General features: G+C 51.0%; 1 protein-coding gene across 15 annotated transcripts in view; it reads left to right on the plus strand.

The window, feature by feature from the left end:
• Positions 1-25,214, plus strand: part of MAPT (microtubule associated protein tau) — a 94,033-nt gene that overhangs the window by 45,347 nt on the left and 23,472 nt on the right. For 3 of the 15 annotated variants that reach the window (XM_035030374.1, XM_035030378.1, XM_035030376.1), the window contains exons 2-8: positions 3,726-3,884; positions 7,975-8,061; positions 10,525-10,611; positions 14,469-14,534; positions 18,271-19,368; positions 22,015-22,070; positions 24,550-24,747. In XM_035030374.1, coding sequence (XP_034886265.1) covers positions 3,743-3,884; positions 7,975-8,061; positions 10,525-10,611; positions 14,469-14,534; positions 18,271-19,368; positions 22,015-22,070; positions 24,550-24,747 — 1,734 coding nt within the window. In that variant the 5' untranslated portion in view covers positions 3,726-3,742. The remainder of the gene's footprint in view (positions 1-3,725; positions 3,885-7,974; positions 8,062-10,524; positions 10,612-14,468; positions 14,535-18,270; positions 19,369-22,014; positions 22,071-24,549; positions 24,748-25,214) is intronic. The other 12 variants (XM_035030380.1, XM_035030382.1, XM_035030384.1 and 9 more) reach the window with 8 other exon arrangements.

A 25,214-nucleotide genomic window follows, 5' to 3' on the forward strand; every position in this document is an offset into this window, starting at 1 on the left:
TGCATTCTTCTGCAAAACCCTCCTGAACTCTGCCAACTTCTTTTCACAAGCTCATTGAGTGAGAGATTTTCTGCTAAGGGATCACATCTGTCTGATAGAGAGAGGCCTAGAAAATATTTCCTGTGTTTATTCCCCGGAGACCTCAAGGGGAACCTGTCACTTCTGGGCCAGTCTCGGCATTGGAACTGCAGCCTGATCACCTCCACTGCAGAAACCCAGATCCCTTCATAAATCATCAGCACGATGAGGGTGAGGGTCCCACTCACAAAGTCAGCACAGAAGATGGCAAGACATCAAGAGTGACCTCCCCACCAGGGAAGTGCAGGCCTACGTTCCCCACCTCCACGCAGAGAGATTTGGGAACCAGAATGAATGGGAAGACACACTATGCTCCTCCAATAGGAACACTAAATATTCTGAAGAGAGCAATTTTTATCATCTTGGCACATGACACAATTCCAGCCAAAATCCCAATGGAATTTTGAGAATTTGAGAAAAAATATTCTAAAGGACATCTGCAAGAGAAAACATGCAAGAAGGTCAAACAGTTTTTTGGGTTTTTTTAAGATTTTATTTATTTATCTGAGAGAGTGCACAAGCAGGGGGAGCAGCAGAGGGAGAGGGAGAAGCAGGCTCCCCACCGAGCAGGGAGTCCGATGCGGGACTCTATCCCAGGACCCTGGGATCATGACCTGAGCCGAAAGCAGACGCTTAACCAACTGAGCCACCCAGGCGCCCCAGAAGGTCAAACAGTTTTGAAAAAGAAAATGAGAGTGTCCATGGCCACCTAAAGAATAAGACTTGAGATCCAAAGTTTCACTCGGGGGTGTGGGTGGGGGGCAACTTTAACACCAATACAGGCAGATAAGTGGGGCAGAGTAGCTGGTTCATTTGCTTGGGCGAGAGGACAGATTCTATGACTAGGGCTGGGCCGTTGGTTTAACTATTATATTTGGGAGGAAATGTTTAGATTCTCACCTCATGTCATACACCTAAATAAATTCCAGATGAATTAATAAGTCAAATGTAAAGAATTAGATCACTGAAAACGTAGCAGAAGCTATTGATGAGGGGCGCCTGGGTGGCTCAGTTGGTTAAGCATCTGCCTTCGGCTCAGGTCATGATCCCAGGGTCCTGGGATTGAGTCCCACATCAGGCTCCCTGTTCAGCGGGAAGCCTGCTTCTGCTTCTCCCTCTGCCATTCCCCCTCGTGTGTTCTCTCTCTCTCAAATGAGTAAATAAAATCTTTAAAAAGTAAAAAAATAAAAGCCTTAAAAAAAAGAAAAAATCGATGATCTTTGTGTGCCGTAGCAATAGAATAAATCACAAAGGAAAATAGATGTGACTATATAACTATTAAAACTTGCTGGCCAGGGGCGATGGGCGGCTCAGTCAGTTCAGCAGCTGACTCTTGGTTTCGACTCAGGTCATGATCTCAGGGTCCTGGGATCGAGCCCCGAGTCAGGCTCTACACTCAGTGAGAAGTCGGCTTGAGGATTCTCTCTCCCTCTCCTTTTGCCCTTTTCCCCTCAAATAAATAAATAAATCTTAAAAAAAAAAAAAAAAGCCTTGCTGGTAAGAAGCCATCAGGAACCAAAATAAAGGTGACTGACTGGAGAAACTGTCTGCCACAAATGTGATAAAGGGTTGATGTTATTGATGTATGAAGAGCCCACTCAAGTCATAACAATGAGTGCTGAGATCTGAACAGAGGTGCAAAGGATATAAACGGGCATTTTATAAAAGAGGAAACCAGTAAATGAGATTTTTACTTGTACACCTCTATCTACCATGTTCCAGGAGGGGAAACTTGGTCATTCATTGAAAGGAATTGATCAAATCTAAAGGACAAAACCACAGAGCTCATTAAACTTAGCATTCACTGAATCTTGAGCTGCAGCTTGCACGGGGTAACCTGAGTTGGCTAGCCTGGCTCATCTGGGTCAGGTGTAGTGTCTCCAGCCAGCTTGGGAGGCCTTGAGCTTCTGGGGTGATCCCACAGCTCCAGGGTGGGGCATCTGATGACTCAGCCAGATGAAGTGACTCATGGACCAGTCTCGGGGACAAACCATTGGGTGGTGATCAGGGACGCCCTGAGAGGCTCCACCAGTGAGGAAGATGCTACTTCCTAGAGCTGGGTGGGGAGCAATAGTTTTCTCAGATAACTGGTCCCTCTTAGAAGAGGGGTTCTGATGTTTTGGGACTTTCTAAGGGCAACAGACCATTAGCATATCTAAGGTTAGAGAATATCACCACCAAGTCCTAAGTCTTGAAGGATGAATGGGCACTCTGATCTGCCCAAAATAAAATCCTGCTCATCGTTGGGGAGATGTCAAAGATTTTAAGAACCTCAATCTTCAATGCCTTTGCCAAGAGCTCCCTGAGGCACAGGGTCCTCGGTCAGAACGAAAAGAGGCCCCTTCTCTATAGGCGGTGAATACCTAAGTGGGGCCAGGCTACCCACACAGCAGAGGTCCTGCTGAGCTCATTCTTTTTTTTTTTTTTTTAAGATTTTATTTTTAAGTAATGTTTACATCCAATTAGAATAAAAGAAAGAACATAAATGAAGGCAATTAAAGAAGGGGAAATGGCAGCACACATTTTAAAAATGAAAATAAAGACTAAATTTAGATTAAAATTATGATAAATTATAAAAGTTACAATTATAAGAAGGAAAGATTAAAAGAAAACAAACACAATGTAAAAAGTCAGAAAGGTAGAAGGATAACATAGGCAAATATATTTGAAAGGGACTTCAAAAGGTTAGAAATAATAAAATGATCCTCTGGGCTACTTTTACTAAGTCTAAAATTATCTGTAAGTCTGTAAGTCTAAAATTATCTCAAGTTAAAATATTAATTAAATGAAAAACTGACATAAATCTGGGGCAAAAAGTAACAAAACACTATAAAGATATAAATAACAAAACACTATAAAGATATAAATAAATACATGTAAAATAAGTCAGCTTGTGTTTATTATATATATTTACTTACATATACTTACATTTACATGTGTGTATTTATTATGTATACTTATGTAACTATGTAATAAATCAATCGAATACATGTAAAATAAATCAAGACAGAGCTGAGATTTTTAAAGGGTTAGAAATAAAAGCCACTGCTTCATTTTCCTTACCTGCTGATGTCTTCCCTCTCCTGTTTGGTCTTATGCTTTCCATTAAAAAATTTTTAAAATCAAGCTACTAGTCAGCAGCATTTATATTTTAATGAAGTGGAAGGAGTGCTGGGCTTAACAAGTCAGGCCCCAGGCCTGCTGGACCTGCCCACCTGGTGGTTTTGAGTAGGACTGGATGTGATACAGGTGAATTAAAAGTGCCCATACAGGGGGGCGCCTGGGTGGCTCAGGTCATGATCCCAGGGTCCTGGGATCGAGCCCCGCATTGAGCTCCCTGCTTGGCAGGAAGCCTGGGAAGCCTGCTTCTCCCTCTCCCACTCCCCCTGCTTGTGTTCCCTCTCTCGCTGTGTCTCTCTCTGTAAATGAATAAAATCTTAAAAAAAAAAAAAAGTGCCCATACAGGTAAACAGGGCACATGGGATGAGGTTGGGCATCCCATGGGGAGGGGATGGGGAGGCGGAGAGTTGTCTTCTACGACCCCCTGGGGAGGTGGCACTTCTCTCCCTTCCCCGACCCCACCCCCCAAGTGTGTAGGTCCCTCCGCTCAGCATGCCCCGCTCATCCTCCCCATCTCCCTTCCCCAGGTGGGCCTTGACCCAGGATGGCTGAGCCCCGCCAGGAGTTCACCATGATGGAAGATCATGCTGGGGCGTACGGGATGGGGGAGAGGAAGGATCTCCCCTCTCAGGGGGGCTACACCCTACTGCAAGACCACGAAGGGGACGTGGACCATGGCCTGAAAGGTGAGTGCATGGCCATGCATGCACACACAGCACGCTCAGGCGCTTGCTCCGGGAAGGGCTGGCCGGAGGGGTGCGCATTTTAAAAGGAATTTTAAATACTTCTGTTGGATTGTCAACAGAGTGAAGCCTCTTAATTTGGAAGGGCCAAGAGAACTCAAAATGTGAGGCTCTTTGAGAATACCTTTCCAAAGGAGAGTTTGACACGTGTGGACAACAGCATGACAAGGACTGCAGGGGGTTTGTCAGTCTGATGAATGCAGGGTGCTCACTTGAGTCTTCAGCCACATCGATTAATCTTTAAACCAGCCGCATGCATTAGCATGCAGAATCCTCAGCTTTGGGTGTTATTTGTGTGTCCTCCTTACGAGCCTGTCTGGGCCCTGTTTCAGCAAGAGTCGGTCAGCTCTGGGATTCCTGCTGTACCTACACTAACAAACTGCATCCTCGAAACCTCTAAATAGTCTATAATACAGTCTTTGGGCCAAATCGTCTTGGCCTCCTCCTCTCCCCTACCAAACACATGTGTTTCATTTCACTGACCACGGAGTCTGGGGAGGCCCCTGGAGAACACTATGCCCCCTCTCCTGCCTCGGACGCCGTCCTCTGCGTCCTTGCCTGCAGCTCCAAGCGGCCCTAGTGTAAGGATTCCGTCCCTGCCCTCCAGACCAATTTCTAAGGAGACAAAATAGCAAACAGCCTGCTCTTGTTCTCTGTTAATGCTAAAAATAATAAAAACACTTTGCAGCCTGGGGTATGGAGTAGTGGCCGGAAGTGGCAGAGGGTTCATCTGTCCGGGAAGTTTCCCTGCAGGAGGTGGGGTCTCCAGCAGGTCCCCTGGGTTGGGGAAGCGTGAGGAGCAATAATCCCTACTTGCAGGACTTCTCGGGGGCCTGGTTCCAAAGGTGACTTCTGTCTCTCTGTTTAAGCAGAGAATGTAGGAGTCATAGGAACCCGGGGATCAGACAAGTGGGCTCCTGGCTGGAGGAGGTGAAGGAAGAGTGGGTACGCTATCCTGGGGAGCTCAGAGGCTGCACTGTGGCCTTCTCAGGGCCTCCCAGCCCCAGGTGCTGGGGGAGGGGAGGGGGGGAAATATCCATGCCAGCCAAGTGTCCCAGGGAGGCAGACCTGCCCTCCTAATGTCAAACTCCAAATGGGGGCAAAAAAATGTGCGTTCTGACCTCTCTCCAACCATAGCCCGGCTCCAGCCAGAGCTGTTAAGGTGCGGCTCCCAGGGAGGGCAGTGAAGAAATCTGCTTTCTCCTTTCAGTCCTGCTCGCTCCCTTACTCCCTTTGTCCCCCACTGTCCCCTCCTCTCCCACGTTCTCCTTTTCCTCCTTCCCTCTTTCTCTTCCCACCTTGTTTTTCTTTCTCCTGCTCTCTCCCCCCCACCCCCTCCCTCTACAGCCCCTTCCCCTTTTCTGTCTCCACCCTGACCCCAGGTGTGTAGAATGAGAGGGGTGGTGGCCCCCAGGACTCGATTCCAAAGGTTAGTGGCACCCCAGCTTTCTCCCCACAGCCCTCACTGGCTGAGGCAGCTTGGGATGGGAGCCAGAGTTTGCCTCGTTCCCTGACTCCCTGACCCCCTGACTGGGGCCCTAAGAGCTCCTTCCTCTGAGGACCTGAGCCCACACATCCCCGCGCAAGTCAGTTCTATGTCATGATGGCCATCGCTGCTTCCAAACTCAAGTGTCCCGATTTGGGTAATAAAGTCTGTGGCCACCCTGCTTATAAGGGAACGTCCTTAAAATGGTAATTCAGGCATTTTTGTAGAACTCTAGGATTGCAAACGCCTTCGCCATCAATGTCTCAGGCAGTGTTCACAGTAAGTGCTAAGGGCAGGTGTCACTTTCCCTGGTTGACAGATGACAAGGGGAATTCCCTCTCTGAGTCACAGGCTGCTAGGTGGTGCTGCCCTATCAGAAGGGTTGCTCAGCTCCTTGTCATCCGTTTTGTCCCTTGTCCCTCAGCCAGGTGCCCTGGGAACCCCTCGTGGGTGGAATCCAACTTAGAATCACCATGTACTGAATTCTGCCCTGTGTGAATTGTGCCAGTGATGCTCTATTTAGAGTAGGCTGGTTTAAAAATTAAATTTAAAATATATACAATGTTGCAAAGAATGTCCTGTAACAATGTAGGATGTTAATAATTGGGGAAGCTGGATGTGGGGTATATTCTCTGGAGTATCTTTGCAATTTTTCTGTAAATCTAAAACTGCTCTCAAATAAAAATTTCATTAAAAAAAAAGTCTAGGAGAAAAGGTGGTTTTTACCATTCCTACTTTTTGGAGGAGAAATAAAATTCAATTTGTAAGGTTAGAACAAGCTTACCAAGTTCTTTTGTGTTTCACAATTGTCTCACATATGCTTCCTAAAACCACGCAATTCTTCATAAAACATGATCAGGAGATTTATGCTAAAACATATATATATATATATATATATATGATATAGTTATCATATATATATGCAAAATTTAAGTTGCTAACTTTTTGTCACTGTTATGAAAGGAAAACGTTTGTATATAGTTTGTTTACCCAAAGCATATACTTCCTAAGAAAGCAAGTGATACTTAAGAGATTCCATAGTTCTCATCAAATTTATTCTTGCTTCTAAGGATTTAAAATGAGTTATTTTTATACGGGGAGTGAGCAGTATGACTTGGCAAGAAGGTGTCACTTTACTAGCAACGTTTTAGATAAGTGACTGACTATCTTGAATAATGACAAGAAACCACGTATAAAATACTAGAACGAAGAGTATTTACATGGAGGCTCCCAGTTGGACAAGGATTCGATACAGCCAAGAGCTGCCAGGTGGGAGAGGGGACAGGGGGTTAACTGACAGAATAATGCACCCTAAGGAATTAAAAGGTGTTAGTGGGATAACTTCTTAGACCTTCCAGATAAGACATTCAGAAGAGGCTTCTTCCTCCTTCTTTCCCTCCCTCCAAGAAATTTAACAAGGCTAATGGAAATGGTGAGGATGGCAGGGTCGGGACCGAGCAGGGGAGGGGCTATTCCGGGACAAGCATGCTTGGGGCACCTCGTGCCTTATGCTTCTGTACTCGGACAGTCAAGGCTGATTAGTAATGGCAAGACCCAGCAGACAGTCTGCAGATGCTTCCTCACCATTTGTCCAAAGCCTTCTTAAGGCAGTTGGCAGGTTTTTGCAAGCCCCGGGCTCAGGCTGCTGTGTGTGTGCTGAAAACTGGTTTAGAATGAGCCCTTCTTCTGGCCAGATGGTCGCCCCCAGGGCCGGGTACCCAGTGCCAGCATTTTAGCAATGGTGTCTGATCTCCCAGTGCAGTTGAACACCACTTGCCTTTTCTCATTTTGGGGTTCTTCTTCGTGCACAAACCCACCCCCACCCCCAGACCCTGCCCTGAAAATGTCTCCAAGGCTGCCCCCACCCCGGGTGGAGTGGCTTTCCTGGAGCCCACCAGAGCCTCCTTGGCTCCGGATTCTGAAAGGACAGTTGTCTTGTGGACAACCGTGGCATACATTTCAGGTGTTACAGAACTGGTGTGACTCCAGTTCCGTCGGTCAGTACTTGGAGATCTTTCTATGCAAGGAGCTGAGTCAAATCCAGACACACAGCCAGAAGTCCAGTTACAAGTCACGGTGTCTGCCCTGAGCTCCTTCCTTTTCAGAGGAAGGAGTTGGATCTGAGTGTTTTTCCAGGCGTCTACTTGTCATCGACGAGTGGTAGTGATCTTCCATGAACCTCTCCGTCAGGAAAGACACAGCATCGGGTTTATTTACAGCTTGGCTTTGTAGTATCAGCCTCCCTTTTGTCAGTGTAAGAGCCCTTGCCTCCTTTGAAACTACCAGCTGATTAAAAAGCAATTTCTCTTCTCACCCAGGAACGAGCATCTTTGCCTGATGACCCTGGTGTGGGGATGCAGTTGTGTTGGGGTGGGGGTGGGATTGGTCCCCTTGGCGAATTTATCATGTGGCCACGTCCCATCCATCTGGGTTCCACAGCTGGGGGATTTTCAGGTCTGAAAGACGCTGCTCCCCATTTCCTCCTGAAGCCAAAAGGAGGGGTGGGGCGAGGCCGCCGTTCTGAGGGGCTCATTGTGTATGTTCCAGAATCTCCCCTGCAGACCCCCGCTGATGATGGATCTGAGGAACCGGGCTCTGAAACCTCTGATGCTAAGAGCACGCCGACCGCCGAAGGTGGGCCCTCCTGTCATTGCTTCATTCAGACAGCCGCTCCACGCCTCCAGCCTGCGCTTAGCCATGCTTTCAGCCCTGCGTGCCCCCCTTCCTGGCTGCGGTGGCTGCCGCCTCTCCCTCTGGCTGAGAGACATGCTTGTTCGGGGCGTTGCAGGACGGGCTCAGGCCCCGGAATGTGACGGGAGCCAAGCCCTGCTTTGATGCCTTGCTCGCCAGGGCCAGGTTTGGGCACCTTCGTCGTGTGTGGGCTTTGAGGCGGCCGCATTTGCAGAGGCCAGGATCTGTGGCAAAGCGGGGCCTGAGCATGGCTCCACAAAGCCCCTGCTCCATGTTGATCATCCTCCCCATACTCCTTCAGAAGCCCCCACCCACCTTGCTCTTCTCTCAGGAGCCACCAGGCCCCAGAGCAGCCTTTGGGCTGAGGAAGGGGCCGGCTCAGTGCACATCTCCAAGCTCACATGTTGGGACTGCTCTGGTTTAGTATCCTTCATTTCTTGGGCTCTAGGCTTGGTCCAGGCCTCTGGACCTTGGCCAGGGTGTTCATTCCAGCACATCTCCTAACCTGTCCTCTCTAGACATTTGGTGTCTAGGTTATTATAAAGCTCCTCATGTATTTCCTGAAGAGCTCCTTGGTCCCGATTTCGACTACCTGCTCTTCCCATCTATGTCTGTTGAGACTGCATTTGATTTCAGATCATGGAAAACCCAACTAGCTGGGGCATAGATATGAAGAGGTTTCTGTGTCTCACATAATAAGACGTCTGGAGGGCAGCAGGTCCCCAGGGTCATCAGCGCTCTTCTGTCTTTATCTGCTGCCATCCTGAATAGTTGGATTGTTGCTTCATGGTGACAAGATGGCTGTGGCACTTCCAAGCATCACATCTGCTTTCAGAGCAAGAAGAAATTAGCAAAGCAAAGTGGCCAAAAGGGCCCTGAAACCAAATGTGTTTCCTTTTTATTAGGAAAGCAAGAGTTTTCCGACAAGCCCCAGCTAGCTGACTCCCACTTACGTCTCACTGGCCAGAGCTGAGTCTCATGGCTGCCCTGGATGCAAGCGGGAGGCTGGAACATGGAACATTTTGCTTTCCGACTTACTAGTCAGAGAAATCAAGGGAGAGGGGCATTGAGGATGGCTTTTGAGTAACCAGTCTGTGGTATCTGCCCTTCCATCTTTCCATCCATCCCCCAGGAGGCTTCTCAGCACTTCTCCTGGCCCTGCCCATGACTTTGGAGGCGGTCACAGGATGAGAACCTGGCCCAGCATCTCCCCAAGTGTCCACTTTTGAATGAATTCACAAAGCGACTGTCAAGTGCCTGCCAGTTGCTTGGCATAAGGATGCGTCTGTGGGGAAGAAAATGGGCGTGGCCCTTCCCCCGTGGTGCTCAGCCTAGTGAGAAGAATACCCAGGCCTAGTGCTCTTTGCTCTTCTTAGAGCTGGTAATGCAAGACCTTTCCCGCTGATCTTGTTAGGACAGTTTTGCAAGTTGCTACCGCCCTGCGAAGATCCTCAGAGCCTAACGCCAGACTTCATGGCAGCCTCCCAAATCAAGGTTTTCAGTGCTCCCATCAACATTATTCTGGAAGAATCTTCCAGCCAAGTCTTGCTGCACTCTGGATCCTGTACATGTGTGAGCCCCAAGAGCTTCCACTCCCACCCCATGAGGAAGGGGGCCCTGGTGGGGGTGGGCTTTGCCAGGCTGCTCAGCCTGCTCCCGAGACGACCATAATTAAAATGGGTTCCATTTGACTAAACTGACTCAGGCTCTTGGAAAGCTTTCAAAGCTGACAACTCCTTATGTCTGCCTGGAACAGCCTGGGAGTGTGCCAGGGCAGTGCTCGGGGAGGACTGCTGATTTGGAAGGGTTAACCCTGATGAGAGGCTGACAGCCATTCCTGGTGGTGGGTTTTTACCTCTGGCCTCTGCTCTGAAGGTGGACCATCTGTAGGCCTGTTGTCAAGCACCCAACTCTGGACAGGACCAGCCTGTTCGTTGCCGCCCAGGGGAGTCTGTGCTTCCAACCATCAGTCATGGGCTCAGGGGACAGGGGGCTTGGAGTTGGGAGAGCACTTGCTCCCATTTCGCAGATGAGGAAACTGAGGCCCAGAGAACAAAGGTCTTGCTCAAAGCCTCACAGAGATGATCTGATTTTCAACATTTCTTCTTTAAAAGCACCTGGGCCCACACCCAGCAGTCTCTTTTGCTGCAATGTTGACATGGGGGCTGTCCCCAGCAGATGGCCTGGGCGTCTCATGAGCCAATGCCACCAAGCAGGATATGAATGTGCTTCCTGCGGAGACATCAGGCAAGAGCACGGCTCTGGGTCCTGCTTTGTGGTATTGCTTTTTGCATGCCGCTGAGTCCCCTCCTGCCTCCCCGCCCCTGCCTGCTCCCACACTAGAAGTAAGGTGAGGGGCTTGGCCTGGCTCATTCTAGCCCCCCTAAGGCGACTCTCGGTTTTCAGACGTGACAGCGCCCTTAGTGGATGAGGGAGCCCCTGGAGAGCAGGCAGCCGCTCAGCCCCACACGGAGATCCCAGAAGGAGCCACAGGTGAGGGTCACTCCCATGGCGGGGTGGAAGAGACCCTTGCCGGGTGCCCGGCTGCCCTACGTGGAGGAGTGGGTGTGAATAGGGGTGATGCTCTCCCCAAGCGAGGCAGCCACGTGGGTGGATGCTGGGTTCTGGGAATCTTTGGTCGTTCTGAGTTTGGTGCCTTGATGCCCTGTTGCTTCTGTGGCTGCCTGCCAGCCTCTCGGAGGACAGAGGACCTTCTGGAATCCTTCCAGCTTCTCTTCTCCCGTCTCAGCTAGCATGTCAGCTCAGAGCTCTCTGCCGGGTCCTCTGAGGCAGGCCAGTGGCAGATTCTGCCTTCTTCACCCCCAAGCTCAGTCCCCTCTCCTGCTGGGACTCTGCCCAGTGACAGAGTCACCTCCTAGTGGGGTACCCTGGCATGTGGCAGGTCCAGATGACTAACCCACGCCTTTGGAGGGTCTTAATGGGACAACCCCTAAGGAGTTCAGCAATGTGATCTAGCATCCATTTCTAGGACCGTTGCTTCAAACATGTTTGCATAGAACAGGCATGACCAGATTGCCCTGTCAACACAGATGATGGGAGTAGCTCAGTCAGGGCACCGACCAGAAATAGTGGTGACCTCAGGGCCACCAGGGGCTCTCAGAGCTGCCCGTGCCCTTAGGAAGTGGTGAGCTCAGCCCAGAGAGCTTGCTTTCATCCCCTTCTCGTCCTCCTCTTTGGGCTTACATAAAGATTCAGCTGTTGGCGTGGTGATTTGGAGGGTGCTCAAGACAGGCAGAAGAGTTCTGGACAAGATTTCACCAGCAATGGAGAGTGGGGGAAACATCCCCAGACAGGAGTCTTCATTCCTTCCTAAAGATGGTGCTCACGGCAGCCATTTGGGAAACTGCAGCCTTTTTCCAGGGCTCCATTTGTGGAGAACACCCACGCAGAAGTCCAGCAGCAACCCCCCCACCGACACCGACTCATCAAAGTAGTTTCTGCTTTGTGAGTTGGTCTTTTGAAATGGAGAGAGGTGGGGCCTCATCCTGACAGTGAAGGTCGTTTGAAGGCTGTGGAATGACTCATGGGATGAGATCTTGGATAACCCAATTTTCGTCTCCCCCGTCCCAATACAGCTTACTCAGTGGGGGAGCCCTTCCCCTCCCAGGGGAAAAACTGTACCTGTTCTTGACTTGGTCATCACTTCTAAGTAACCAAAAGTACTGTAGTCTCTTCAGTCACAAAACGCAGTCTTCGAGTGCTGGGTAGCATGTCCAGTTCCTTGCAGTAGCCCAAGCTCATTCGGGGTTACAGCCCTCCCCTCTGGAGCTGGGGAGGCAGGGGAGACCGGAGGCAGGGGAATTCGTCCTGAATTGGCACCACTGTGAGACAGCTAAACAATGCTCTGCTGCGTCTAAAGTTGACTCTTTCTCTCGTGGGCACCTGTTTGGAGCTCTTCAAGCCCCTCGATCCCAGTTATCCCCCCGCAGGTCCCTCCCTCTGCACTGGCTTCCAGCAGACACTTCACTCTCCTCGGCCCCTTGAAATCTGAAGATCCCCCTCTAGGCTTACTTGCGCTGAGGCTGGCTGGCTTCTGTTGGTGGCCTACCGGCCGTGGTCCAAGACGTCTCCACACGACTGTTGCCCTGGGCCCGTATCGGGTCTGTGGGAGACACATGGGCATTCTTTGCCCAAGCAAACTTGGGGTGTGTAGACTGACCACATAGGTTGCTGCCACACCCCTTCACTCTGCCCCCAAACAGGGCCAGCCCATCTCTCCTGGTTTTCCCAGGTGGGATTCTGACAGCAGTCTCGGCCATGTCGCTATCCACAGGGGACACACACCGAGTGTCTCCGAGTGGTGCCTTGAAACCCTTCCAATGGGACTGAGATGAGAGGTGGCCACGTAGCTGTCCTCCAGACTCCAAGCCCCCCTCTCCACCCTCCACATCCTCAACGAGGTAGGGAGGTTTCAGAATTGGGGGACTTTTTTCCAGCTATCGTCTTGGACAATGTGTACCCTAGTTTAGTCCTTGCTTTGGCGTGTCACAGTTGCTGTATCTTGGTGCACTGATGAAACTTCTCCTTTGAGGTCCATTTGGGGGTGCAGTATGGCCACCCCACTGCAGGAATCCCTGCCTTGCTGGGGTGGGAGCCCCTGCTTCTGGGGGCTTCAGGGATAGAGAGAGGCCATGTAGTAACCTGATGGCCCGCCCACAGTCATACACCTGCCCTGCCCCCTTTGGCTTCTCTGAGCACCCCCCCTTGCTGGGAACTGGGGAGGAGGCATCGGAGTTATCAGCAGCCTTTGATTTCTGACACGTGCCAGGGCCAGGATATTCAACCCTGCACTGGCCTGTGAGTGCAGTGACTTCCCAGCACTCTAGCAATGGTGACATCCCCACGTGTCCCCTCCTGTTCTCGGTCTCCAGGACTCTGTGCCACTCAGCTGGACTTGCTGTCACTCCAAGCCTTTCTACCACAGCCTCGTCAGAAACTCAGACCAAATCTGTGCTTGGAGCTGCGTCTCTTGGACAGTTGGCTGTTGTCAAATGACACGGACCTATCACCATTGGACCTCGCGGGTGACATAGTGTCAGCCGGTGGGGGCCCAGAGGGTGGTCAGGTTTATGATCCGGCCAATGGGGAGCCCGCTGCCGGCCCCCTCTTACCCTCACTGCAGCTGTTCTGGGACAGCGCACAGGCTAGGTGTTTATAAGGCCACTGTGCAGCTGTCCAGCGACCCCGAGAATCTCTGTTCCCTCATCCGCGCTCTCCATGGGGGGCCCGTGCTGGTCACTCGGCATTTCTGTTGTAGGTGTAAAATCTCAAACATCGCAGGACTGGGAGAAAAGACTGGTGGCCCAGCCAGCAACTTGTAGGCATTTCTTCAGGGTGGTGGCTTCTCTGTCACTGTCCATTGGGGCAGGATGGTTCTTCTGGGGTCATGAGGCAAGCGTGCATCAACGAGTGGCCAACTTGCTTTATAGACTCTTCCTTCTGGACAGCTGTATCCACTGTCCAGAGCAGTGTCCTGGTTCTTCATGGTGCAGAAATTGGCATCGCAGTAAAGCTTACTGATTTCGGTACTGTTGAAGATGTGGTCTTCTTCACTTGGGGTGGCCTGTGGCTCCCTGAGCAGAAGGCCAGGACGCCCTAGAAGTTGGTCGCTGGCACCTCTGCCTTCCCTCTAACCAGGTGACACCTACTCCTAGCACGTGGTTAGAGGGGTTTGCCCAGTAGTTTGGAGACAAGAAACCAAACAGCTTTAGAGCACTTCCCATACTCCTGGCACTTAGCTAAACACATTCACACAAATTCTCATATTAACCATCACCACCGTTGGACGAGACAAGTCAGCATCATCACCTGGGGGTCTAGATGAGCAAACAGGCTCAGAGAGGTTAAGTAAATGGTGGTGCCTGGTTGCGAACCCCAGCCTGACTCAACAGCCCTAGACAACTAGTGTCTCCTTGTACCCTTGGTGCCCCCAGAGCCCCGGCTGGGGCCGGGAGTGCACCTGCCGCTCACACATGGTTCCAGTATCAGAGGCTGAGCAGCAAACGGCCTCTCTGACCTCACCCATCCTGCGTGTCTTTGTTGAGCGGGGCGCTCTGGACCCTGGGCCCACTGTGGAGAAGGTCTTTCCTACAAGTTCATGGTCACGTGGAAGGTATGTGGGTGTGGTGGGGTTCACTTAGTAACCTGCTTTCTTCCACATCCCCAGCAATAATATTTGCAAAGAGCCAGAGGAGCAGCCCCTTGGTACTCGTAAGATGTGCCTTTCCTGAATATTCTTGGAAAAATACTGGAAAATGCAAAGAGCTTTGTTTCTGACAAACAGTAACTGTCTTTGCTTATATCTTCTTCATTTGCTGACCATAAACCAGCTGAGGAAGCAGGCATTGGAGACACCCCCAACCTGGAAGACCAAGCTGCTGGACACGTGACTCAAGGTCAGTGGGCTAGAATTGCTAACCATGACTTGGGGGTTGGGAGGAGGGAGATGGAAACACTCAGAGGGGCTCTACCCTATAAAGAGAATTTGTACCTGGGCCCTAGTTCAGGGGATTTCTAGGAGTTGGCTCTCATCGAGGTTGGGCTAATTGGATGTAGAAAGAGCTCTAATCCCTTTTTTTCCCCTAATTCCTAAGCTGTTTAGTGGGGAGTCACGAAAGAATGTCCCAACAGAAGCACAGAGATGCATGATAGGTGATTTCCTCTGCAGGCCGCTCTCTGGCCTGTCCCTGGAGCAGGGTCTCAACCATATCCCCACCAAGCAAATTATTTTCTTCTCCTGTGCAACCTTCAGACCTTATTTTGATACTCTTCTCAGGGACCCAAACTTCCGTGTTCAAGGAAACCAGCTTTCTGTAATCATTTAGCACAAGTGTTTTAAGAACTTAATTTTATAAATCCTAAAGATTCCTTATCTCAGGAAATGGAGACCTCTGATATAAATGGAGACCTCTAGGTTCGTTTTCTATCACTCACTGCATCAATGAACTTGAGAGTCTACTGTATCGTGTGGAGGTTTCTAGATTGCCAAAGAGCTAGGAAAACCCTGTTCTTTTCTCCAGAAAGTGATACGGGATTTGTCCAACATTTAGTGCTGCTGCTGGGGCCAGCTGGCTTTAGGAGGACTCTGGGCCCAAAGAAGTGTATTGCTGAGGGTATTTTGAAGCTTAACTACATGTGAGAGGGGTCAGTGCCCTGTAGCCGGCTAACGTTCTCAACTCACGTGGCATGGAGAGGTGTGTTTTCATTCTTAAGCTTATACAGAGCTTCAAAAAGTATTAGAAGAGATAATCAATGTAAGGGGGAACCCCAGCCTATGCATTACAGAATGAGAACTGCACCTCCTGTTTCTTTTAGGTCATGGTTTTCGACTTAGGTAAAATTAGAGGGTTTTATAACCTCTGGAAATGATCATTTATTTCCATAGAAGGAAGTGGATTTGGGTTTTTTCCTACGAATTTTTTTGAAGATTTTATTTATTTATTTGACAGACAGAGAGAGCACAAGCAGGGAGAGTGGCAGGCAGAGGGAGAGGGAGAAGCAGGTCCCCCGCTGAGCAGGGAGCCCGATGCGGGGCTCGATCCCAGGACTCTGGGATCATGACCTGAGCCGAAGACACTTAACCAGCCCCCCCAGGCACCTCTTTCTACACATTTTTACTGCAGGCTATGGCTTCATGCCCCTGTGACATATTCCATGCAATGAAAAGATCAGACCAACATCTTTTGTGGGAACTTTATTTTTGTGCCCACTGAATTTTTCCATTTTTTCCATCAGTGGCCTAGAATCGTGTAGATATAAAGATGAACACCAGATTGACATTTGCCGTGGGAAGTGGGCACCAAATCTGTGAAAACATCGAGGTTTCTACCTCCACTCCCAAGACCAACACCTTATGCCTTGATGGGGATTGCTGGTCCACACTGACAAGGCCACTTTCCTCTGGTGAATCTGTGCGAGGCTCGGACACACTCATGATCCACAAACACATCTTATTTCCCAAAGGCCTGTTATCTGTTTTCAGATTTAGGAAAAGCTGTGTAACAAAAGCCCCGTTACTAGATCTTCTGCAGTTCCTGCGGCAGAAGGCAAACCTCTGGCAGCCTGTGTTCATGAAGTTCCCCTAAGGTAGACGAGGATGTTTCAGGATGGCGTGCAGTGAACTGAGTGTCAGGTGTGGGAAGAAGGCCTTACCCATGTCCTCCTCACACCACGGGTAGACCTTTCATCTGTGTCACGAGCACCAGGCCTCCTGAGGACAATGTGAGGGGACCGTTTATCCCGAGTCCAGAGGCCTTCACACATGTTGCCCAGATATCTCTTCCCTTGGACTGCCCCCCCACCCTCCCACCCCCAGATGATGGCCATGTTTATTACTTATGGAGCACTTCATAGTGTTCTAGGAACTGAGTAGACTATTCTCCCAGCCTGGCTCCTTCCTCCAGAAGTATATGCATGATGTTAGGTTCAGTCAAACACACACACACTATACAATCAAATATTGATGACTTTTTAAGGTGTGTTTACTCTTTATGTTTGGGGCCTTTGTCTCTCTTTTCATGAGGGTCATTTACGGTCTTATGGTATATCAGTATGGTCACGTCCTGACCACGAGCAATTTCTAGGAAGCTCTGGGAGGAAAGCTTTTTCCAGAAGGCAGGGAGACCTGGCCTGTCAAGGAGGTGTAAAGACTAGCACCTACCGCACGCGGCCTCTGGTCTGTCGAGCTGGTTGGTTGGTGAGGTGTCATGGTGTTGAGGCAGCTGCTCAAATTGTCTCTTGTTCGGGCTATTGGCCCCAGTAAGGTGCCCGTAGACCCTGCAGAAAACAGAAAAGAACATATCTTCCTGATACCAGTTCACCCATGCAAGATTCCTTTATTGATCATCACTGGGGGGCAGGCACTGTGACTGATGCTAGGAACACGAAATGAGGGAGATGGTGATCTCGAGGCCCTGGCATAATCGTGGGGGTGGAGGTGAGCTGTGACTGGCTTCTTGGTAGTGAGCCTGCCGGCGTCTGCACGGACTCCGCCTGGGTGGGGAGAGAGGGTGGTCACGTGAGAGGTATGTCCACGGCCACACGACTGTGTGCACACGTGCATTTCCCACCTCCTTCCCCTCAGCTCCTCCAGTACCCTGAATCTTTGGGGTCCTAGGGTGGAGTTGTGTGGGTTGTTCTGCAGGACTAGATGCGAGGTGTGAAGGTTGGGAATTAAAAAAAACCAAAGGGTGTTGGTTAGGAGTACCAGAGAGCGTGACTCTCCTGTCCTTAATACACGGCCAGGTGCTTTAAGGAGGGCTCACGTGAACGCCGCACGACTGAGCCAGAAAGAATGAAGCGTGCCCTCCACCAACTGCTAGTTGTGGGATGGGCTGAAAACAGTGGTCTCGTTGGCAGGCAATGTCTTTGCCATGCAGAGTCCTTTCCCACCACAGTGGCTGCCTCGCCTTATGCAAAAGGCCCATCCATGATCCATGACCCAGATAAATCTGAATCGCGCTTCTGTTTATAGGAACCTTGTGGCAGGTCTGTTAGTAAAGACTCAAGCCCTGGTGGTGATGAATTTAGGCATTTTCCAAATCGTAAGGCGGGGTTGGTTTATGGGCACCTGCTGGTTTCATTTTGCAGAAAGGGGAAACAGAGAGGGAGAGAAAATGGTATCCTCCCTGCACCCAAGCCAGGTCCTATCTAGAGGCCAGAATCTTCAGGAAGTTCAGTGTCCCTGGAGAGAAGAAGAAGCTTCTGTAGCCTAGCAGATTCAGCACAAGGCAGCCCCAGAGCGGGGTTGGCAGCCCTGGAGGTGCTGACATGCTCTGAGCCCACCCAGAGCCCGTGAGAGGCAGAGGAATAACGCTGGCGCTGAACGGGGCCTTGGAGGTCAACAGGTCTGAGCACCCGTTTTACAGATGAGGAAACTGAGGCCCAGAGAGGGGAGATGCCTGCCCACCCAGCGTCACCCAGTGAGTCGGTGTTAGGTAGACCAGCAGAGCTTTCATTCTGAGCAATGGAAAGCAACAAGGAGGAGCTCAGAGCACACGCTCCTTTTTCTTTGTTAGTTGGGCTTGTGGTGCTGTTTAAATGTCCTTTTCTTATTTCAAGAGTGCATTCTCTCTCTTAAACAATTACCGCGTCCTTGCCAACCTTTTGCCACCCCTGCCTCTTCAAACCCAGAGGAGTTGAGAGTTCCAGGCCCGCAGAGGGAGGTACCTGAGAGGCCCCCGGTCAACGGGCTTAGCTCTCAGGATCAGCCTGAACACGGCAGAGAAGCTTCTGGGGTCTCTGTGCTGCCTCTGGGGGAGAAACGGCCAGAGGCCGCCGCACTGGTGGTCTCTTGCCATTCCCAGCGTCACCCCATCTGCGAACCACCTTCTCCAACAGGAGGCCCTCAGGAGCCCCACCAGCAGTGGGGACCAAAACCAGGGGATGAGGTCAAGGGGGGTCTGGCCTTTCCAAAGCCCACCTCCCTTGGAAGTCTCCAGATGGAACCTGGGAGTGTCAGGGCTGTCCAGGAGAGCCTACTCGGGGAGCCAGGGCACCATCGAGGTGAGGCCACCGACCCGGGCACCCTGGGTCTGACAGGCCAGCATGGGTCCTACACGCCGGGGGCTCCCGTCGAGGCTGACGGCCCCAGGGAGGCCACACGCCAGCCTGCGGGGACAGAACCTGAGGACACAGAGGGCAGTCGCCATGGCTTGGAGACAATGGAGCACCAGCTTTTGGGAGACCTGCGCCAGGATTGGCCACCTCTGAAGGGGGACTGTGGCAAAGAGAGGCGGGGGAGCAAGGAAGTCGATGAAGACCGCGATGTGGACGAGTCCTTGCCTCAGGACTCCCCTCCCTCCTCCCAGAGCTCCCCCACCCGAGGCGGGCCACCCCCCCCAACAGTTTCCAGAGGAACCACCGGCTTCCCCAGTTTCCCAGCTGAGGGTGCCATCCGCCTCCCTGTCGATTTCCTCTCCAACGTCTCCACAGAGATTGAGGCCTCACAGCCCCACGGGCCCAGCTCAGGGCCCTCGGTGGAAGGGCAGGACATGCCCCCCGAGTTCACCTTCCACGTGGAAATCAAAGCCAACGTGCAGAAGGAACAGGGACATTCAGAGCTGGATTTGGAAGGGGCTGCCCTCCCAGGGCCCCCTGGAGAGGAGCGAGAGTCCCAGGGCCCTTCTGAGGGAGAGGACACAAAAAAGACTGACCTTCCAGAACCTTCTGAAAAGCAGCCTGCCGCTGTTCTGCCAGGGAAGCCTGTCAGCCGGGTCCCTCAACTCAAAGGTCTGTGTCTTGAGCTCCTTGGCTCCTTCCTGGCGACCTTGTGTGGCATCCAGGCTGCGGGCACTGCCACTGAGCTTCTGGCCCCTCCTTGACTCCCGCTGCTTCCGAGGTTCCTAGGGAGGGTCACTAAACCTGCCCCCCGGGCACAGCCGCCTCCTGCCCCTCGGGCTTTGGTAGCACGCACTCCTCTCACGCTTGCCCGCCATGCTGCATGTGACCTCCAGCCCACCCAGTGCTTTCCACCCTGTCCACTTCTCTGGCCCCCCGAATGACCCACAACGGTCCATCAGCCCACAGGTGGCTGGTGTGCCACCCTCCGCAGAGCAAGTAACAGCTGGTCCACTGTGGAGGGCTGATTATGTGCCCTAAATTCATTGTCTAGAACCCTCCCAACACTTCCAAGAGGGCATAATTAGCCCCACTTTGCACATGAGGAAGTAGGCTCAGAGAGGTAACGTAACTCGCTGAAGTTCACCAAGTAGTAAGTGACAGAGCCACGTTCAGAATCCAGGTGGGTCTGCTCTGAAAGTCACGCTCTTCCCTGTTCAGCACAGTACCTTCTAGAAGGTTCTGAAGTGTGCCCTCCGAGCCCAGAGATGCAGAGGGCATGAGCCTGTCTTCTGCTGCTCTTGTCAGTGGACAACACATCACATGTAGCAGGTGACACATACACGAGCATTTGGGGGTAGCCCAGAGCCCAAGCTGAGCCTTTGGCCCAACAGCCCCACCCCTACCCGCCCTGCCTCGTGGCAGGGGAGACACTGAGCACAAACAAAATGTTCCTGTCTGAATCTTCTCTTCCTCCTTTGGGGCAGCCTGGGAACCCCTGTGCTGAGGTTGCAGGGGCCTCAGCCCCAGCCTGCTTCCAGCACAGCAGCCCTTCGGGAGCCGGAGAGGTGATAGGGGAGGTTCCCCTGTGTTGGCGTCTCTGTCAGGAAGACGAGGAGGCCAGTGGAGACCTCATGGTTACTAGTCGGGTGCATTCATACATTTAGGATATCTAGTGTGTTGGAATTATTCACAGGGCTCAGAAATCCGTTACTTGAGCTGTCAATTGCGAACATCTGTTAGATTTTATTAGATTATACTTGTCAAGAGAACTTTGAAATGTTGTACATAAAGGAACTTGTATTAAAATTTAAGACCCCCCAAAATTCCTATATTATCCTGTTTTAAAATATCCTAAATTCCAAAATAGTAGGGGACAAGTAAGTGTGACTTGGCAAATTATAATAGTGTTTCCTGAAATGGTGTTTTATTGAATACTGGCTATTGATAGATGTGTCCAGGGGAAAAGGAGCTCTGTGATCCAATAAGTTTGGAAAAACAGGTGAAGCAAAGTTAAGCAAGGTTTGTTGCAGCAGAACTTGTCAGAGCCTTTAATATTCTAATGCACATTATGACCCTCTGAGAAAGACACAGAGTACGGATTTCCCAAATTTACTTGATCTGACCTGCTAACATCTCCTGGAGGAGGACTTGTGCAGTAGTACCCAATTTGGGAAATGTGGATCTAGCAGATGCTTCTGTTGTGACATGGATGGTGATATCAGGTTGATTTGGGCAAAAGCATGAATCAGTTCCACCTGGGGCTCTTATTAAAATGCATATTCGTAGGCCCCACCTTGAGCTTACCGAGTCTCGCGTGGGCCCAGGAATCTGTGTTTTATCAACCCGTCTCCTGCACAGTAATGTGTGACGGTCTCTGGGCTGGATCGTCAATCCGGGCCACTCTAGAGATCCAGTCTCCGGCAGCCAGTGGGAAGCTCCAGGAGGCCCCACTGACTTTTCAGCAGGGGGAATACGATATTGAAACCAAGGACGAAAATCTATCATCAATTTTCAGCAAAGAGTGTCAACAAAAGGGAGGGATGAGTTAGAGAGGATGCTGGTAGACACATGGTTTCACCAGGGGGCGTGGCTTTCTACACACAAAAGCCGCCTGCCGTTTGGTCCTAAACTCGAGACACCTGTAAAATGTTTGATGGTAACTAGTCTGTAACTAATTTGGGCAAACGGCAAGGATTAGTCCCCTTGGGAGGGCCCATAGGTGGTGAGAAGACCTTCCCGGCCGGGTCAGGGGTGGTGCGGGCTTGTCAGAGGGCAGGGCAGCTGGGGCTGGCGACCATAGCCCCCATTAGCGAGGGGCAAGCTCTGGGTGACAGCATGAGTCCGGGGGTCGCGCAGGGGGTCGGAGCATAGCTGAGCTGCCCCGTCTATGGCCCGAGGGCCTCCAAATGCCCTTCCTTGGAGTGGGGTCGGTCCCCACTGGGAGAGGCTGACCCTGGCAGAGACAGGGAAGGAGCCTATGAAAGATGGGGTCTGCACTGTCTACCTTCCCTGATCGCCCCTGTCGCCCGCGTGTGCCTGGAAGAGTTTTCACCGCACCCCCTCTGCATGTCTCCACCCTCAGCCAGCCTGCTGCCCCCTCTTGTCAGGGTGCACCAAGCAGTGATCCCAGTGTGCCTGTTGATACTAACAATGAGAGACAGATTCAAGGGGAAAGAAAATCCACTGGGTTTCCACCCAGCCCAGCTGAACAGAACACATTGTACGGATCCCAAGAAATCAGCGCAACCGTATCCAGCTCTTTCCAGGAGCTCTGCAATCGGGTGTAACATACATTCTCATTTTATATCTTATCAGCTCGCATGGTCAGTAAAGGCAAAGATGGGACTGGACCCGAGGACAAAAAAGCCAAGGTAAGCTGACAAAACTGCAAACCTCTGCCGACGTCAAGTTTATCAAGAAGCCATGCTTATCTGGATTTCTTTATGTAATATGTGGGGAACGTCTGTCACTGAAGGATGATTGTTATTTAAAAAGTGCTTTGTATTTTTATGCAAACAGTTACAATTCCAGCATTTATCCACTTTGATGCTTATGCCAGGGAAGGGCGGTCAGCAGATGAATTAATTCATGCTCCTAATTGCAATTCCGTTAGCATAGTTGAAATGAGGTGTTCATAGCAAACAAAGATACACTTGAATTTTCTGCAATAAAGTTTGAATTTTGCACATCTTACACTTCCCACTGCAGATCCAGGCTCAGTGAGCGTATATGTACACACACATACTTAAGGTGTAGAGAAAATACCATTTATTCAGGTGGCCAAGGGAGCATTGATCAAGGAAGTGACCTCTAACCTAAGGTGGAGGGTTCTGGATAAGCCCTAGAAGAGGGGATCTATGAGGCAGATGGGGAAGGAAATATAAAGGAGAGTTGCTGAGGCAGGGATGGGAACAGCATTCTGAGGAGTAGGAACAGCACAGCAAAGCCCAGAAGCATGGAGAGATGATGCGTGTTCTGAGAACTCTAGGCAGGTGGGTTGGTTGCTGCAGAGCTCTGAGTGGGGCTGACGTACAGTGGGACGTAAGCTGTGCAGTAGATGCCATCTTGAAATCTTGCCAAGGTGCCAGTTCAACTCAAGCTTTAGTCAGACTTCAAAAACCAACCTGAGGAGCAGTGAATGAAGCACCTGCTCCCACCGAAAGTGCATCCAGAACCATGCTGGTTTTCTCAGTGCTTCCTGTCAGCTGTAGTTTCCCCCCTTAATGACTTTGCATCCTGGAAAATTCCCCCGTAAATGCACAGTAGAGTTTCCCCAGGAAAATTCCACTGCGGCCCTAGATGAAGACCTGTTTTTTGTAAAGGCACCTAAAATTTCCAGTATAAATCCTGCCTGAAATATCTGGGTCTTTACCCATCCCAGAGCCCTGGTGGGGTCCTTAGAGGCAGAGGGTAGCTCTAGGAGATGGGTAGCATGCGCTGTGCCTCCCCTCTAGGGGGTCAGGGTTTGCCATCACAACCCTGGTGAGGAGCTGAGGGTCCTGCGGGGACTTGGGGGCCTCTGCCCTAGAGGCGCGAAGCTGTAGCAAGAGCTGCTAGCCAGTCGGGATGCACATCAGGGGAATCCCAGCCTCGTGCATGCATGCATTCCATTCATTCATTCATTCGCACACATGGGAACAACATCCCTGCCCTGGACAGGGAGGGGTTGGATCTTGCACGAACCTGGGCCAGGCAGGGAGTGCCGCCGGCAGAAGGGGGCCTTGTGCAGCAGGGGAAGGAGGAGTACCCACCCCCAACTTTTCTTATCACCAGTTCCAGGACCTCAGCCTGTGTCTGTCCCCTCAAACCTTTCCCCACCCCTTGGGCCCTCCTCCTCGCCAAGGCTGGCCACACACAGGGCCTCTGCCATTTTGGTGGGGGATCCGAGGGCAACGAGGAAACAAAGCCCAGGTCCTTGTTTGGTAGCTCTGACTCCCTCTTGGAAACACCTCTGGACTAGGCCTCTCTGTTTTACGCCTGAAGGTGTGACCCCTCCTCCTCCTCCTCTTCCCAGCTCACCTCCTCCCCCAGGGCCATGCTTCCTGGTCAAAGTCCCCCAGAGCCAGTTAGGACAAACCATGGGTGCTAACCACTGTCCATCAGTTTCCCTCTCCTCGAAGGGGCAGCTCCGTCTGTGAGGTCGTCCGGCCCCACGGCCTCTTGTTGGGTTAACTCACCCAGACTCTTTCCTTAGGTAGAATGTGTTCAAGAGTGAACATTGGCCAGATTAGGATTTACCAGATAGTGTGTACGGCAGAATCTTTAAGACTTGGGATAGGCATAATCCTGATGTTAGCCAGTGTGATACTCTCCATGTGGCGGAAGAAGGCCTAGGGTTGCAGGCCAGCATGAGCTCCTCACCTGGAATTTAGCGGAAGGTGGGGCCCTGCTGACCCATGACACATTGGGGATGTTTTCTTGAAAAACATCATAAGAATCGTGTGCTTTGGCGATCTCCATGAACTCTTTGGGCGTGAAACACCTTTAAACCGGGGGTCTCCAAAGTGGCAGGGGTGCAGCACAAGAAGATCCAATGGGCTAAAGAACATTCTAGAACTTCTATCCATTTTTTTCTCCTCTCTTTTAACAGTTCCATCAAACATAAGTTTTATAATGTACGTCATATGTTGGCATCATAGTATATGTATTTAACTGATAACTACAAGGACGTTAGGGTGTGTGGCCACTTTCGGTCCTTAGGGGATAAGGGTACACAATCCAGACAGTCTGGAGATCACTGCTTTAAACCATTGCCTGCCTTGTTTATTTTTAGTTACTCTCCTTTTTCAGTTTGTTCCCCTCCCCCATGTGCTGACTTTTATTTTGATTTTATTTATGTTTATGTTTAAGACATCCACACCTTCCTCTGCTAAAACCCTGAAAACTAGGCCTTGCCTTAGCCCCAAACGCCCCACTCCTGGTAGCTCAGACCCTTTGATCAAACCCTCCAGCCCTGCCGTGTGCCCAGAGTCATCTTCCTCTCCTAAACACGTCTCTTCTGTCACACCCCGAACTGGCAGTTCTGGAGCAAAGGAAATGAAAGTCAAGGTAAGGAAACCACCTTTGAAAAGAATCAGGCTACTCTACTACGGTTTTCAAATGGATGCTGTTTTTAGCCACAAAGACCTTCCTTCAGAGAAACTCTTACCTAGAAGCACCACATAGAACAGTGAAAATTCTGGTTGAGCTGGGACAAGCGGGGCGTGGCACTGTTTTTCTCAGCCCCACCCCCACCCCCCGTTCGTTGTTTGTTTGTCCCTTACAGCACCCGAGGGGGCCCTGGTTTCCTGGTTTGAAAATCACCGCCCTAACTGGGAGTGCTTCCAGATCGCCCCCTTGTGGGTCAGATGCGGCACCACGCCCAGAGCCAGTCCCGCAAGGGCACCCTACCCCCCACTCCCCTTGAACCATCCTATGATCTTTGGTGAATGTCAGTTTCTTTTTGAGTTTGTGTTATGTGTCAAGGTCAAACCCAATAACTGCCCCCAGTCAGCAGACGGCTTGCACACCAGCTC

The sequence above is a fragment of the Mirounga leonina genome, unplaced genomic scaffold (assembly GCF_011800145.1).
Source record: "Mirounga leonina isolate KUSES-001 unplaced genomic scaffold, KU_Mleo_1.0 Mir_364, whole genome shotgun sequence".
NCBI classification, from domain to species: Eukaryota; Metazoa; Chordata; class Mammalia; order Carnivora; family Phocidae; genus Mirounga; species Mirounga leonina.